The 15,185-nt window shown below is 58.4% G+C and overlaps 1 protein-coding gene across 9 annotated transcripts in view; it reads right to left on the bottom strand.

Moving 5' to 3' along the window:
* Positions 1–15,185, bottom strand: part of SYT6 (synaptotagmin VI) — a 53,230-nt gene that overhangs the window by 27,566 nt on the left and 10,479 nt on the right. For 4 of the 9 annotated variants that reach the window (XR_001145836.1, XM_012730129.1, XM_012730130.1 and 1 more), the window contains exons 2-3: positions 14,401–14,666; positions 11,259–11,817 (exon numbers count right to left, since the gene is read on the bottom strand). Coding sequence is in view for 6 of the 9 variants with exons in the window: in XM_012730129.1 (XP_012585583.1) it covers positions 11,259–11,817; positions 14,401–14,657 (816 nt within the window). In the remaining 3 variants the exon portion in view is untranslated. Of the gene's footprint in view, positions 1–11,258; positions 11,818–14,400; positions 14,910–15,185 lie in introns of those variants that run through there. The other 5 variants (XR_001145834.1, XR_001145835.1, XM_004689625.2 and 2 more) reach the window with 3 other exon arrangements.

Here is a 15,185-nt window from a genome sequence, read left to right as displayed (position 1 = left end):
CCCCCTCTGCTGGAGACAGAACTGGCCATCCCAGGGCTCCGGTCTGCAGTGGGGGGCCCTTTGCTGCTCTGGGGCACACACCCTGTCTCCCGAGTTGACCACCAGAGGCCCTGCTGTTGGCGAGGAGGCTCGAACCCCCACATCCTCTTTTCTGGCTTCTTGCTGACTTTCAGCAATCCTTTTCTAGAGACACCCCGACCCGGCCAACTTAGTCCCAGGACAAGGTCCTATGGGCTTAGAATTGGTCTATGGGACCTGCCAGGGAGAACCACACTCAGAACCTGAGCTGTGAGCACGGAGGGACCCCTTGGTGCCACTACTTAGAAGACAGGAGCTCAGAGGAAAGACTGCAGGCCTCATTCTGGAGCAGGCAAAGCTGCCCCTGGCCGCCCTGTGCCCATCTGGCCAAGAGAACGTCCTGCCTTTCCCTGCTCCCTCTTTCAGCGAGGAAGGCAAAGGGAAGACCCCACCACTGCCCCCGGCACCAGCACCTTCTGACGGAATAAACTGGCCGGGGGCCTGAGGGAGGGGCTGTAGGGGAGATCTTGGCATTCCAGAGAACAGTGAAGACCGTGAGGCCAGGACCGCGGAGAGTGGGGTAAGTGGACATCAGCAGAGACAAGCAGCGGAGGCAGCTCTGGCGAGCAGCAAGGAAACAAGGAAGCCCCTCAGTGGCCCAGGCGGCCTCTGACTCAGGCCCAGGTCAGGCAACCACAGGGCACAGCTGGGCTCACTGGCCTCTCGGACAGGGGGCAGGGCTGGCCACCTTCATCCACTCTTCAGCTCTAGCTGAAGGGCTCAGGGGGCAGCTTCATGACTTCGGGCAGGCAGCCCAGGCCTAGTCTTGCTCCCTGCCCACCCCTGGGGCATCCGAGTGACCCCGAGAGCTTTCTTCTGGAAAGCTTTCTATGCTGGCTTGAGCCTAAATCCCTGGTCCTCCATGGGAACCTGGAGACCGAAGTGAATTCTAGGGGTGCTGAGCCTGGCTGTAAATCCCTGCCGGAATGAGTGCCCTGGCCTGGCTTACTCGGTCTCCCCCAGCCTCGGCCCACCTCTCCCCAGCTGCTGGCACCCTGCAAAACCAGCCTCCCTGGGACTTTAAATCTATTTCCTGGGCTACCGACTCCCAAGGTGTCCCTCAAACGATAAAGTCCTTTTACCAATCTTGCGCGAAGTATCTCTTCCCCGGTAGAGCAGCAGGTGGGGTGCCAAAATGGCTCTTGTCCAGGCAGACGCTGACCCCAACAGCCAGATCTCAGCTTGCGTCTGACTGAGGCCTCACAGCACCGATCGGTGACCTTCCCCTCTCCTCCCTGGAGTACTTGGTATTCCAGGACCCCGCTTTCCCGGCTCCCCGCCTGTCTCACGGGCTGCGGCTTCTCGGGCTCTTCGTGCTGGCTTTCCTCTTGGTCCCCAGGTCTAAACGTCACAGTGTCCCAAGGCTCAGACTTGAGAGAGTGACCCAGCCTATGTGTATGTGAGGTTGTGTGGACCCAGTGTGTGTGTGTGTGTGTGTGTGTGTGTGTGTGTGAGCACCTGCATGCACCCTTACCAGGGCTACGTCCAGCCAGACTTGAGGTGGACAGGGGACGCTGCTAAGAGAAAACAGTCGCTCCGCCAGAGTTCCTCTGGTAAACAGAGGGGAATATTTTTCCTTAGGGAACACTCCCTCCCTCCAGAGAGCTGGGTGCCTGCCCAGTCTTGGGTAGGACTGACTAATACACACACACATAAAAGCCTCGTCAGCAGGAATTGGAATTACACAGGCAGCTGCCTGCTTCACCCCGCCCCCCCCCTTTTCTTTCCATGCCTACCATGAAGGCCAGAAACATGAAGAAAGTTATCCCTATGTCCCCTCCCTCTAAAAGCCACCTCGGAGCCCTATTCCCATTCACCGTACCCACCCGGGACGTCCTTCCCGGCAGAGGGGCCTGCTGCAGAAGCCTCCAGACCTTCCACTGCCCTCCGGGAACCCAAACTTACTGTTCTGTGCACCGTCCTGCTTTCTGGCTTCTCAGCTAAGGCTGTGGCTCTGAGGGGAAGGTGGGGAGGGCTCGGAGTGTCACTCTGGGCCCCGGGGAGTGACTCAGCTGGAGCCAGATTCTGACAGCGAGGGGGAGGCACTTGCCAGCAGGTGCCTGAAGCACAAAGCCACCTGTCCCCAACTTCTCCGGGAGGGAAATGCTTGTCATGTTTTCATGACACACCAGCAGAGATGTTTTTCTCTTGCTGGAAGTTGACTGTTCTAGCACATGGTCCATCAGTGTGTCACTAAGGGACGTGAGTCAAGCAAAGGCTTGGGGGGGAGGCGCCCAGGGCCAAGTCCATGCTTGAGAGCGGGTGGGGGCGCCTCCCCTTCCCCTCCCCTTTAAGACAGGGCTTCTTGACTCAAGCTAAGCTGCTGCCTGGCAGGGGGGTCGGGCCTCCAGGGGCCCTGCAGTGGGTTTGCCAGGTGGGGAAGAGGCTGTCTCCCACCTGTTTCTCCCTTTCTTCCTCTGGGTTTTCTCTCCGGTTCTAGCTGCCATTATGCTCTGTCCCTGCAATCTCTTTAAAGTTCCCCCCAAAACATAGACCTGGGTCTCCACTCCCCACTACCCCAGGGTCCCTGAATAGCCTGGCAATCTAAAAAATGAATTTCTCTGAATAGGGAGGGTGAACAAAAGAAAATAACCACAGGTAACACGAGGAACCAGGGAGGCGGCCCTCCAGGACATTGGGCCAGGTCACCCCGAGGTACTCTCCAGTCCTGATGGCCCCAGACCCGGGAGCACCGGAGTCAGACCCTGAGGCTGTCCAGCTCTCCCAAGGCACAAACCCTTCCCCCAGTGAACCCTGGAACCACTCCCTTGCAGGCACCCCAAGGGGGTGTCTGGCTGTTGTTTCCAAATAATCTCCCTCCAGGAGAACGTGGCTATAGGTTACCAGGGGATGGGAGCATTAAGACAAGTGCACATGCTCTGAGCTGCAAAGTGGGGAGCACATAAAGCGCCCCGGTGTCAGAGGCACAGATTTTGTTGATGCATGAGCTTGTTGCCTAACGACTTCCCATTCATTCTCCTGCAAGGGAAAGATGAGATATTTATGCCATTGAGGTGGCTAATGGCCACTAATGAGGGACATGAGGGCCCGGGGCAGGGCAGGGCAGGGCAGGCTGGCTGGGCCAGGAACGAGGGCAAGCTGTGCCCGCTGCACGGGCGGAGGGAGGGGCCAGCATTGGCCTGCGGTCTGGCCGCTGGGCTCTGCAGGAAGCTGGCCAGCCTGGGCAGAGGAGCTGTGTGGACGCTATCAAGGGGGAGACCGGTTTCCAGGGTTCTGAGTCTCAGGCAGCCTCTCCAGCTCCGAGGTACAGGGGAGGGCCTATTGCGAGAGGCAGGGTTCAGAGACCACTTAAAGGAGCACGATCAGGATAGACGGGTTATAGCAACTTTGCTTACAGCCAGGCCACAGCCCTGTCTGGGCCGGTTAACTTTGGTCTGTACCCAGAGCGCCTGCTGGCCCAAGCCTGCCGGCTGTACACCCGCCCCCTCTGCTGGAGACAGAACTGGCCATCCCAGGGCTCCGGTCTGCAGTGGGGGGCCCTTTGCTGCTCTGGGGCACACACCCTGTCTCCCGAGTTGACCACCAGAGGCCCTGCTGTTGGCGAGGAGGCTCGAACCCCCACATCCTCTTTTCTGGCTTCTTGCTGACTTTCAGCAATCCTTTTCTAGAGACACCCCGACCCGGCCAACTTAGTCCCAGGACAAGGTCCTATGGGCTTAGAATTGGTCTATGGGACCTGCCAGGGAGAACCACACTCAGAACCTGAGCTGTGAGCACGGAGGGACCCCTTGGTGCCACTACTTAGAAGACAGGAGCTCAGAGGAAAGACTGCAGGCCTCATTCTGGAGCAGGCAAAGCTGCCCCTGGCCGCCCTGTGCCCATCTGGCCAAGAGGACGTCCTGCTTTTCCCTGCTCCCTCTTTCAGCGAGGAAGGCAAAGGGAAGACCCCACCACTGCCCCCGGCACCAGCACCTTCTGACGGAATAAACTGGCCGGGGGCCTGAGGGAGGGGCTGTAGGGGAGATCTTGGCATTCCAGAGAACAGTGAAGACCGTGAGGCCAGGACCGCGGAGAGTGGGGTAAGTGGACATCAGCAGAGACAAGCAGCGGAGGCAGCTCTGGCGAGCAGCAAGGAAACAAGGAAGCCCCTCAGTGGCCCAGGCGGCCTCTGACTCAGGCCCAGGTCAGGCAACCACAGGGCACAGCTGGGCTCACTGGCCTCTCGGACAGGGGGCAGGGCTGGCCACCTTCATCCACTCTTCAGCTCTAGCTGAAGGGCTCAGGGGGCAGCTTCATGACTTCGGGCAGGCAGCCCAGGCCTAGTCTTGCTCCCTGCCCACCCCTGGGGCATCCGAGTGACCCCGAGAGCTTTCTTCTGGAAAGCTTTCTATGCTGGCTTGAGCCTAAATCCCTGGTCCTCCATGGGAACCTGGAGACCGAAGTGAATTCTAGGGGTGCTGAGCCTGGCTGTAAATCCCTGCCGGAATGAGTGCCCTGGCCTGGCTTACTCGGTCTCCCCCAGCCTCGGCCCACCTCTCCCCAGCTGCTGGCACCCTGCAAAACCAGCCTCCCTGGGACTTTAAATCTATTTCCTGGGCTACCGACTCCCAAGGTGTCCCTCAAACGATAAAGTCCTTTTACCAATCTTGCGCGAAGTATCTCTTCCCCGGTAGAGCAGCAGGTGGGGTGCCAAAATGGCTCTTGTCCAGGCAGACGCTGACCCCAACAGCCAGATCTCAGCTTGCGTCTGACTGAGGCCTCACAGCACCGATCGGTGACCTTCCCCTCTCCTCCCTGGAGTACTTGGTATTCCAGGACCCCGCTTTCCCGGCTCCCCGCCTGTCTCACGGGCTGCGGCTTCTCGGGCTCTTCGTGCTGGCTTTCCTCTTGGTCCCCAGGTCTAAACGTCACAGTGTCCCAAGGCTCAGCCTTGGGTCTGTTTTTCTTCCCTAAGCAGGATCCCAACCAGTCTCGTGGCTTTCAACACCGCTGACACACTGACACTGAATCTATTCCTCTACCAAGGCGCGCGTCCTGGACTCCCAAGTCTAGACCCGTGTTCCCACTAGGCAACGGATGCCCCAAAGGTGTCACAACCACGCACAGCGCGTGCACACTGGGTCTGGGACCCTCCCCGGCGGGGAGGTAGACACCCGTGAACCCTCTGGGGGTCCTCCCCTGCCCAACAGAAGTCCCTTCCTGAGCGTCTCAGGTCGAAGCCCTGGGCGCTTCTCCACCCGACACCCTCACCCGTGTGTCAACACACGCAGACTCCAGCACATGACACCCCAGCAGTGTCCTTGTCCTGCTCCCCTTGTCTCTTGTTCAGGCCCCTCGCTGACACCCCTTCTTTGTCCCGGGTGCATAGCCTTCACCTGTCAGCTGCAAGGACCCTGCTAACGTCTGCCTGTGGACACCTGTGGCCGGCTCCTATTCCTTCAACTCTCTCCGCTCCCCTCCCCACTTCCACTCGGCCACCTCTGACTCCCTCCCCACTCTGAACAGGCCTGGCATCTGCCTTTCTCTGCCTGGCTCCCTCCTCCAGCTCACTCGCTCTGTCTCTTTCATCTTTCAAATCTGCTCACTCAGCTCCCTCGCGGGCTGGTCTCCCCTGACCATCCAGGAGGATCCTACATCCTCTCTCCTTAACTTAATCACGTTTCCCCGACAAGGGTGCAGAGTCCGCCAGCATCGGGGCTTAGCTACCCCTGTACCCCCAGCAGCTAGAGCAATTTCGAGAGCAATTTCATTCCAGGAGACCAGCCTTCCGTGAACATGCTGGGCCGGTGGGGGCCTGTCCCAGGAGAGGAGAGCAGATGCCCTGCCCCCTGCTACATCGGGGAGGCCTTGGGCGCAAGGAGCCCCAGTGCTCCCCGGCACCTGGTCCCAACACACGGTCGCTGCGCAGAGAAAGGAAGCCCGGCCGTCTTCTCCAGATCCCTCACCCACCCAAAGAGACCCAGAAGCACACTCCACGACCTGTCACCCACTTTTCACATTTTCTCCTTTCACTGCCATCCAGCCTGGCCTTTTCTAGAACTTTCCACCTGTATCTCTTCCGACTCTGATTTCTCGTCTCCATCGCCCCTCACTTCACGCACGGCTTGCATAGGCAGGTCAGCCACAGCAAGCGTGTTGTAAGCCCGAACCAGCCTGCCCTCGAGTGTGCGCCCTGTGTGTCAGGGGCCGGGGAGGGTGCCCGTGGCCTGGCACCCTGAGGCGGGGCTCGCTCCTTGCCACCTTTTCCATAGTTCAGATCGAGGTTCCTATCCAGCGAATGCTCGGCGGTGAGCTGGCCGGCACTCGGCTGACACGCATCGGTGTTTGTTGAATGAAAGAATGAGTGTCAGACTCGGTGTCCACGGAAACATACTGAGAGACGGCGCGGAGGCCGAGGGCCGTGCAAGCAGTGCCCCCGAGATGCCCCGATGTGAGCGAGAGGGCTAAGACGGCCACCAAGAAAAATCAGAAGCGGGCCGTCCTGGACCCCGGGCGAGCTGCAGCCTTCCGGACCTGCTTCTTTCCCGCCCGGTAAAGGCCATGGGCCCTGCAGAGAGGCTGGGCTGGAATCCCCGCTCCCTGCTACTTTCGCTGTGGGCGACGCTGGGACATCACTGAACCTGGAAGCTTCCTTTCTTGTTTTCCATAGAGCGAGAGTCATAAGGGTGGGGAGGATGAGGTGCGGTAAAGAAGTGTGCCGTAAAGAGAGGGAGCTCAGGTAACTACCTGCGTGTCAGCGGTCTGCCTCTGGCAGGATGCAGGTGGGAAGGTTCTTCCCTCCACAGGTGGGGGAAGGAAGGCACCTTGTTGGTGGGCCTCCCCAGGGAGGGCACCCCTCAAGGGCATTTCCAGAGGCTTGAAGAGAGGAGCCATTCCTACTGAGAGTTTGGGGAGGAGGGTGCTTCTGGAAATCTTCGCAGTGACCTACCCATGTCCTTGGTGCTGGGCCTCTGTTGTAGAGGCCACAGTCCCAGGAACCAGCTAGCTCCGCTCTGTGCAAGCAAAAGAGCCACATGCTTTTTAGAGAAGTGAGTCTCGAGAGCGCAGAATTTTGAAGCTGGTTTAATACCGCAGGAAGTGCAGCCCAGAGAGGGCAAGTCACTTTTCCAAGGGCACACAGAGAAGACATAGCTTCACTAGAACAAGAAATAGGACAGGAATGAGAATAATCACCTACCCGGGACAGGCGGTCTGGGCCCAAGTGGGCGTGCCCGGAGACTGGAACTCAGGAGGCTGCTCTGGGCATCTTGCATGTTTGATTTTATTTACTCCATAACTACCAGGATGAGCTGGAGACATTATCACCCCCATTTCACCAATGTGAGGCACAGTTGTCCCCAAGGTCTCAAAGGTAGAAAGTACAGATGCTAGGACCAAAGCCCGGCTTCTTTATACAGCACTTCTCACCCCTGGACCAGAGACTGCCCGGGCACAGAAGGCCTCTCTTCTCCCTGCTGTGAGTCTGGGAGTACACAGAACACCCCAGCGCCTCCCAAACAACACACATATGCTCATTCTGACCTGGCAGGGGCCCAGGCAGGCAGGAAGAGGGTGGAGTCCACTCATGCCCCACGCACAGGACATATTTACAGCCCCAACCGAGCCTCCCCCACGCACCCCCAAGCAGGAGCGGAACAGTGACAGGAGCAGTCGTGTGCGCTGGGTCTGAGGCCTCTTAGCAATAATTACAAGATTACAGAGACATGAGCGAGCCCGGTGTCGGCGGTTCTATTATAATGATAAATCTACAGCTTCATAGAGAAATAATGAGACTAGGGCTGAAGAGCGGGAGGGAAGAGCAGGGTGATTTCAGCCAGTGGACGTCCGGGGTGGAGAGAAAATGGCCAGTCGGGACACGCAGGGGCAGCCGCCCGGGGTTGGGGTGGATTTGATGGATTCCTGAGACTCCCTTCCCACTCCTGGGCTTCTGGGTTCGGTGTGAGTAGAGGCCCCCAGCCGCCGGGCACTTCCGGTGTGCCCGATTCTCACCCTTCTGCACCGTGGAGGGGTATATTTGGTCCATTATTGCCCAGGCCTCCCTCCAGAACAGCTTGGGGGTGGTAAGGCAAATAAGCACCTTAAGATTTGGAATTCGTAAGGAGCTGCACGCCCCAAACCAGCCGGAGCACTGGGGCAAGGGCCCACACCAGGACAGTCAGTTTGTCCTGCCAGGCCTGAGCCAGGTTGTCCAAGCAAGCAGGAGGGGCAACGGGCACCACTCCCAGGGCTGCTGGGGCCCCAGAGCCGCCTTCCGAGCCCCCTTGCTACATCAGCTCAGCCTGTGGGGTCACGACTGCGGCAGCCGGATCACCTGCTCCTCAGGCTGAGCCCTGCCTGTTCAGACACAAACCACCTGCCTGCAGCGCCGCTCAGAAGGAGCCGATTGTGCTTCTCTCGTGCACCACTCCGTGGTCTTAACTGAGTTAGCTGGTCACTCATCAAGGACGTGTGGGGCTCTGACGTATGCATAAAACGGCACGTCCAACTCTGAGGGAAAGTACCAGAGAAAGTCGGATGTGGAACGCGAGTCCTTCCGGAGCCACTGGGAGGGCTTCGCAAGGCGGCGTAAGATTCGAGATACAGACGCAGCACACGGAGCAGACCTGGAGGAGCACTGGGACAAGTGGGTAGGACTGGGCCAGGCAGAGAGGAAGGGGGAGCTTGTGAGCAAAGGCAGGAACGCAGGGTGTGCTCGGGGGAGCAGCCTGCAGGCAGGGCTGCTGCTGGGCTCCACCCTGGCGCTTCAGGAGCGGAATCTGGCAGGCAGCAGAGCTGGGAGCCAGAGGTAGTCATCTGGACGCCGCCTCCGTGCTGGCTGCCGGGTTTTGTACACACCGCAGGTGTCCCGAGACTGACTTGGGCTGCTCCCGCTCGCAAGCAATTAAAATTTTAGAGTCAACACCAAAAACACGGAGAGGTAGCAGCCTTCTCAGTTCTCAGCCTGAGTCTCTCCTGCCTGGGTGACGCGTCTGCTTCTGAGGGCCAGGCCACTGCAGAGGCCATTAGAGGCCCCGGGGCCTCATGCAGGTAGGGCCCTCTGGCCCCGGCAAGCCAGACAGGGCACCTCCCAGCTGGAGCTCCGGGGCCCGGACTTCCTCTGCTCCTGGCTCCACGCTGCCCCGTCCTCTCTGCCTACGGAGACACACACTAGACCCCACCAGCTTCACCCCCCTCCATGCAGAAACGTCCCTGGCTGTACATGTATATGGTATTTGCTACTTCGCATTTTTTGTCTCCGTGGTGGCATTGGAAATTCTTCGGGTCAAGCCGGTCATCTTCTGCTCGCCCCCTCTTACAGCTCCCATACTCCTCAGTCTGGCACAGCATTCTGCTTGGGGTGGGCGGGGGTATGGCAAAGACTTGGGGGTGTCCTCTTGTGATCTGTTCTTTTGAAGCTGGCTGGGTGGGGGAGGGGGATGAAAGGCGAGCAGAGAATGCACCCCTCCACCACCTCCCCCCCACCACCCCCTTGTAGTTTAGGGTCTAGAAGCCAGCATCCCATCCCGGTGAGGGCTGTCTGGGACTGAGGCTTCACTGGCCGGGGCAGCGAGAGTGACAGGAGGGGAGGTTCCTGGAAGGCAGAGTTGCTCTCTGTCCCAGACCCCGGCCCTCAGCTCCCCCACCAGCCCGGAGCCCCCGGCTTGGCCTCAGGGTGGGGACGATGCGCTGTTTTTCTCTCCCTGCACTTGTAATGGACCTCCTGCCCTGTGAGGCTGCATGGGAAGAGCTGCACCAGATGCAAAGCTTCAGCGTGATTTATGGAGCACAGCTGCTGCTCCAGCCCGCCCTGTCTGCCCGCCCCGTCTGCCCGCCCCGTCTCCCTCCGCTGCCGGTGCTGCTTTTGGGGAGATTTCAGGAAAGCAGCCATGGGGACGGCGTCAGGACATCAAACTGCACTGGTCCAAGTCAGCGCCACGACGAGAATGGGGTGTCCTGGGAGCTCCTCCCTGGGGCAGAAACAGAGCCCACCAAAGCCTTTTCTCATTGAACAAATCAAAATTCCTACCTTTTCCTCACCACAGCAGGGCTGATATTTACCAGTTGTTTTCCTCACAAATTCAACAGACACTGAGTACTGACTGCCCAAAGGGAGAGTCTGCAGACTGAAGGGGGTCACCTGTGCCTCAGAGAAATGGTGCACAAAATAGTCAGACTCAAGCTGCCAGACACAAGGCCCCTGCTGCTTGTGGAAACACCTCCGGGACACCATCTAGCCCCAGAGGGCAACGCCACAGCTTCCTCCACAACCACCACAGACCAGAGCGCCCTGGACCAAAGTCTCCTCCTGACCCTTAAAAACCAACTGGAGGCCCTCCCTGGTGGCGCAGCGGGTTACAGCACAGCACTGAGAAGCTAAAGCCACTTCCGCATGAGTTCGATCCCCGCCTGCCCCAGAGGTGCGAGGTGCCCACATGGCGAGGCAGACCTCTCCTGACCCGCCCGCTGCTCCCCTCAGCAGTGTACTTCGTCGATCTGCCTATTCTGCTCCCCACTCTGTCTCTGGTGAAGCCTCTTGCCGCCCCTGCGCCTCTGGCCTGTCCCCCACTTCTGTATGCACAAATAAATAAAAATAAATCTTTAAAAAAAAAAAAACAAACTGTGATTTTCTACATTTTCCTCCTTCTGGGTTGGTAACATGGAGATGGCGCCTCTGTTGAATTCCCAAGTAACAAGGTGGTGTGTACCCCAGTCAGGCTGCAAAGCACCCATAATGTGAATGAGAACTATGTTCTGGAGGCTGGAAGCCACTAAATCCTAGGGCTGTTTGTTGCTGCAGCATAACCTGGGCCACCCTGACTAATACAGCCTGTGCCCGACTGCCCGTTTATTCCAAACGTTAGTGCCCTTGGAAGATGCCACTGCCTGATTCAACCTACAAGTTTGCTCCAGCCTTACCCATGATCAGAGAGATAGACAACATTATTTTATAAGAAGCAAACCTGAGGCTTAGCAGTAGAGAGAACGACCCAGAACACCCGATCAGAGCAATAGACACAAATTCCCTCCCCTTCCCAACTTTTTGGGAGTTCTGCTGCCCCGTACCCCAACCTTCGGCAAAGAGGAAGGTGGGCTGGACCACTGGACAACTTCCAGAGTTGACCTTCACATCTGGAAAGCCAAAGGTCCATTTGTCTCTAGGGGAGGAGGAAATGGAGACATGACCCACTCAATCCAGATCTACAAATCCTCAAGCAAGCCAGGGAACATGCTGTACTCACACTGGTGGCATATTGGATGTCCTTCCAGATGGAGGTTTCCCGGGACAGGTCGGAGGCCTCAAAGAGGTTGTCCAGGATGACCTCCCCAATCATGTCATGGCGGGAGAAACGGTCGAAATCAAAGACACTGAGGTGCAGCTTGCGGTCAGCCAGCTCCTCATAGGGCACAGGGAAATGGAAGTTCTCGTCGAAGGTGGGGTTCAGGGTCTTGCGGTGCACCCGGGTCTGCAGCTTGCATTTGCGGTCAGGCAGGAGGTAGATCTTGACATAAGGGTCAGAACTGCCACAGAAGTCCTTGGCGGGGAGGTCGAAGGCCTTCAGGATGCGCACGATCAAGGTCTCGCTCTCATAGTCATAGCGGAGACTGAAGTTGATCTTCCCGCAGCTCTTCGCGGCTTCAGATTTGGCCTCGTCCCCATCCACCGACTTCTGCTTGTAGAGCTCGGGTTTGATGCGGCCGATGCTGGTGGGCTGCTCCGCGGAGGGCGGCAGTTCGTTGCCGTAATCCACACTGGACACGTGCATCTGCCGGGGCAGGTGGCGCTTGAAGGACGTGTGCCTGGCGGGCAGGTGGGCAGGCAAGGAGAGCGCGGTCAGGGGTGCGCAGGGAGAGGCAGGCAGGTGACTGTGCAGCCGCTGGTTGCACCCCTCCCGAGGCCCCCTTTTCCTGGGGCTTGTGAACCCCCTCCTCTGTGTACACACTTTGCACACATTTGGGGTCTTAATCCATGGAAAGTACAAGTTGGCCTTTGGGGCCTCCCTGGTGGCGCAACGGGTTAGGGCGCAGCACTGAAAGCGAGGTGTAGCCCCTTTAGGGCAAGTTCGATCCTGCCCCGGAGGTGACCACAGGGTGCGGCAGACCTCTCCTGACCCACCCGCTGCTCCCCTCAGCAGTGTATTTCGGTGATCTGCCTGTTCTGCTGAATCTGTCTCTGGTGGATGCTCTCATCCACCACACCTCTGACCTGCTCCCCTCAGCAGATCTGCCTGTTCTGCTCCCAACCCTGTCTCTGGTGAATCCTCTCACCGCCCCTGCACCTCTGGCCTGTACCCCAGTTCTGTATGCATAAATAAATAAATCTTTTAAAAAAAAATACTATGGCGGGCCCTCCCTGGTGGCTCAGTGTGTTAAAGCACAGCACTGAGAAGCTAAAGCCGCTTCCGCATGAGTTCGATTCCCGCCTGCCCCGGAGGTGACCACATGGCGCAGCAGACTTCTCCTGGCCCGCCCGCTGCTCCCCTCAGCAGTGGACATCGCCCATCCGCCTGTTCTGCCCCCAACTCTGTCTCTGGTGAAGCCTCTCACCGCCCCTGCACCTCTGGCCTGTACCCCAGTTCTGTATGCACAAATAAAAAAATCAATCTTTAAAAAAAAAAAAAAAGTTGGCCGTTGAACAGCAGGGAATGGGGCCCCAACTCCCTCCCAGCAGAAAATCAGAATGACTGGTATAATTACTCTCCCTCTCGGTGAACGCAGATTCTACCAAGCAACACCCCGCAGCTAGCTGAACTCCTCAGGGTGGGGACAGAAGAACACCTGTGCGTAAGTGAGGCGGCCCAGTTCAAACCTGCGTTGCCCCAAGGGGCAGCTGAAATAGGAACAGGCTGGTGTCCAGTAAGCTCGGTGTTAGCCACGGCAGTGATTATTCTTTTCCATTCTCCTGCTCCCTGCTTCAAGGCTGCTTTCCCAGGACCCAGCCCTGGGTCCCAGATTAAAGCACGAGACCCCTTAGAGAAGGCCTGGCCATTCCTGGGCTCCACGCAGGACCCCTCTGCTATCACCACCGCCCTCAGACCACTGCTGACTCCCGTGTTCGAGCCGTCTGCATTCATGTGGCTTTGCCATTTTCAAGCTGGGTGAACTTGGTTAAGTTATTTAACCTCCCTGTGCTATAAACTGAGAATAATAAAAGGAGCAATTGCATAGGATCGTGCAATCGCTATGAGAACGAAATGAATTCATACATATAAAGGGCTGGAAGGGCCAATTATCAGAAGGATTCTTTCAATGGCTATTCAGCGCAATCTTGAGAACCTCACTAGCCCTACTTTGCAGTTGGAAAATGGGGGTTTGGGAAAGGTAAGCTCAGTCAGTGCCTGAGGTCACCCAGCGCACTCTGGACCTCTGACCCCCACACTTCGCTGTTTGGCCTCTGATCCGCAGATCCGGCTTCCTTCCCTGGCGATGTTCCCCCAGGAGACGTTGCATGGACCCAGGGATCACCGGATTCCTGAGTTTGTTTTTTTTAAAGATTTATTTATTTATGCGTACAGAACTAGAGTACAGGCCAGAGGTGCAGGGGGGTGAGAGGGCCACCAGGGACAGAGTGGGGAGTGGAACAGGCAGACAGATGAAGTACACTGCTGAGGGGAGCAGTGGGGGGGTCAGGAGAGGTCTGCAGAGCCATGTGGGTCACCTCCGGGGTGGGGATCGAACTCGTGCTGAAGTGGCTTTAGCTTCTCAGTGCTACGCTTTAGCACTGAGGGCCCAGATTCCTGAGTTTTAAAGAAATACAGTGCCTCGTGTCCGTATACACCCAAACTTTAAAAAGTGTCTGAATTGAGTAGCCTTTGTTATTATATGGGGTGTTTTCGGTTTTGCAATTTAAAAAATGCCACATCACTGCTATCACGTGCAGAATTGGCAAAGGTCACAGAGGAATCCTCTGTGTTAGGGACAGGCCAGCCTCATCCCCCAGGCACACAGACACAGGCCACCAGGCTTCAGTGCCACACCCCTGGGCCTCGCCCAGGCTCTTCCTCCGCTTGAGCCCCCCAAATACCCGACCCCCCACATGCATGCTCAGCCCATGTGCAGATTCCCACCTCAAAGTCGCCTCTTCTGAAGCCTCCTGGTGCCCACCTCCTTGATGACCGCCCACCACGGGCACCTCATCAGGTCCGCGGCCATCTTGCCGCCCAGCTAAGCTGGGGTGCACCGCCTTTACGACAGTGGCCCTCCGCAGAGCCTCGGCCACACCCGAAGGGTGACACTCCCGCTCGACAGCCACACAGCGAGGCTGACTGCTGCCACCTTCTCCGCGCGCCCCCCGCCCCCCGCCAGGGGCCCACGCTGTGGCCTGCAGCCCAAGTCCGCGCGTCATCACCAGGGCGAGAAGGCAGGTGCACGGCGCGGCCTCACCTGGTGGACGACGCCGGCTCCGTGGTCTGTCTCTGCAGCCGCGTGTGGCGTATGAGGTGCTCCTTGACGGACATCTGCACCTCGGCGGGGATGTCTGGGGACGTGTGGCTGATCTTCACAGCCGTCTCCAGGAATCCCAGCGCGCCGGGGTCCTTCAGCTTGTCCGCCATGATGCCCCTGGAGCTGGGGCTCTGGAGGGCCTCCGGGAGGGGGTTAGCAGAATTGGGGCTGGAGGCCTCCTTGCCCCTCCAGGGCATCCAGCACAGCTTCCAAAAGAGAAAGAGAAAAACTGCCACCAGGGCCACGCCACACACAACAACTACGACGGCGAGGAGGCTGACGGAGGTGCCTGCTCGCAGCGTGAGCCAGGCCGGACGAGACAGACAGAGGTGGGGCGCGGGCGGGGTGTCGGGAGAGGGGCACACAGAAGGGACAAAGACGGAAGAAGAGAGAAGAATGGTCGTGAGAAAGCCGCCCAGGCAGAGGGGCGGTGCCTCCGGGCCGACGCGCCACGGTCCTCTTGGTGAAGTTTGAGCAGGGTCGAGGCACCCAGCTGGTCTCAGCATCACCCCGCCCCAGCGCGCAGCCTGGGGAGCACCTGCCCCGACCCCCGCCAGGTGCACGGAGGAAGGGAAAGTAATTTAAACAGCAGCCTAAGCAAATGTGCAAATTCGTGAAGCGTTCACATTTGGATGCCTTCTGCATTTCTATTACAGCTGTCAGTAGGGTCAGCCTGGCGGCAGTCGTCTGTATACAGCTCTCTTCCTCAGCAGGCTGCGGCTCGC

This window comes from Condylura cristata, unplaced genomic scaffold (genome assembly GCF_000260355.1).
Source record: "Condylura cristata isolate star-nosed mole 26May11 unplaced genomic scaffold, ConCri1.0 scaffold00026, whole genome shotgun sequence".
NCBI lineage: Eukaryota > Metazoa > Chordata > Mammalia > Eulipotyphla > Talpidae > Condylura > Condylura cristata.
The sequence above is the reverse complement of the archived record's forward strand: the minus strand, read 5'-3'. Positions and strand labels throughout refer to the sequence as shown.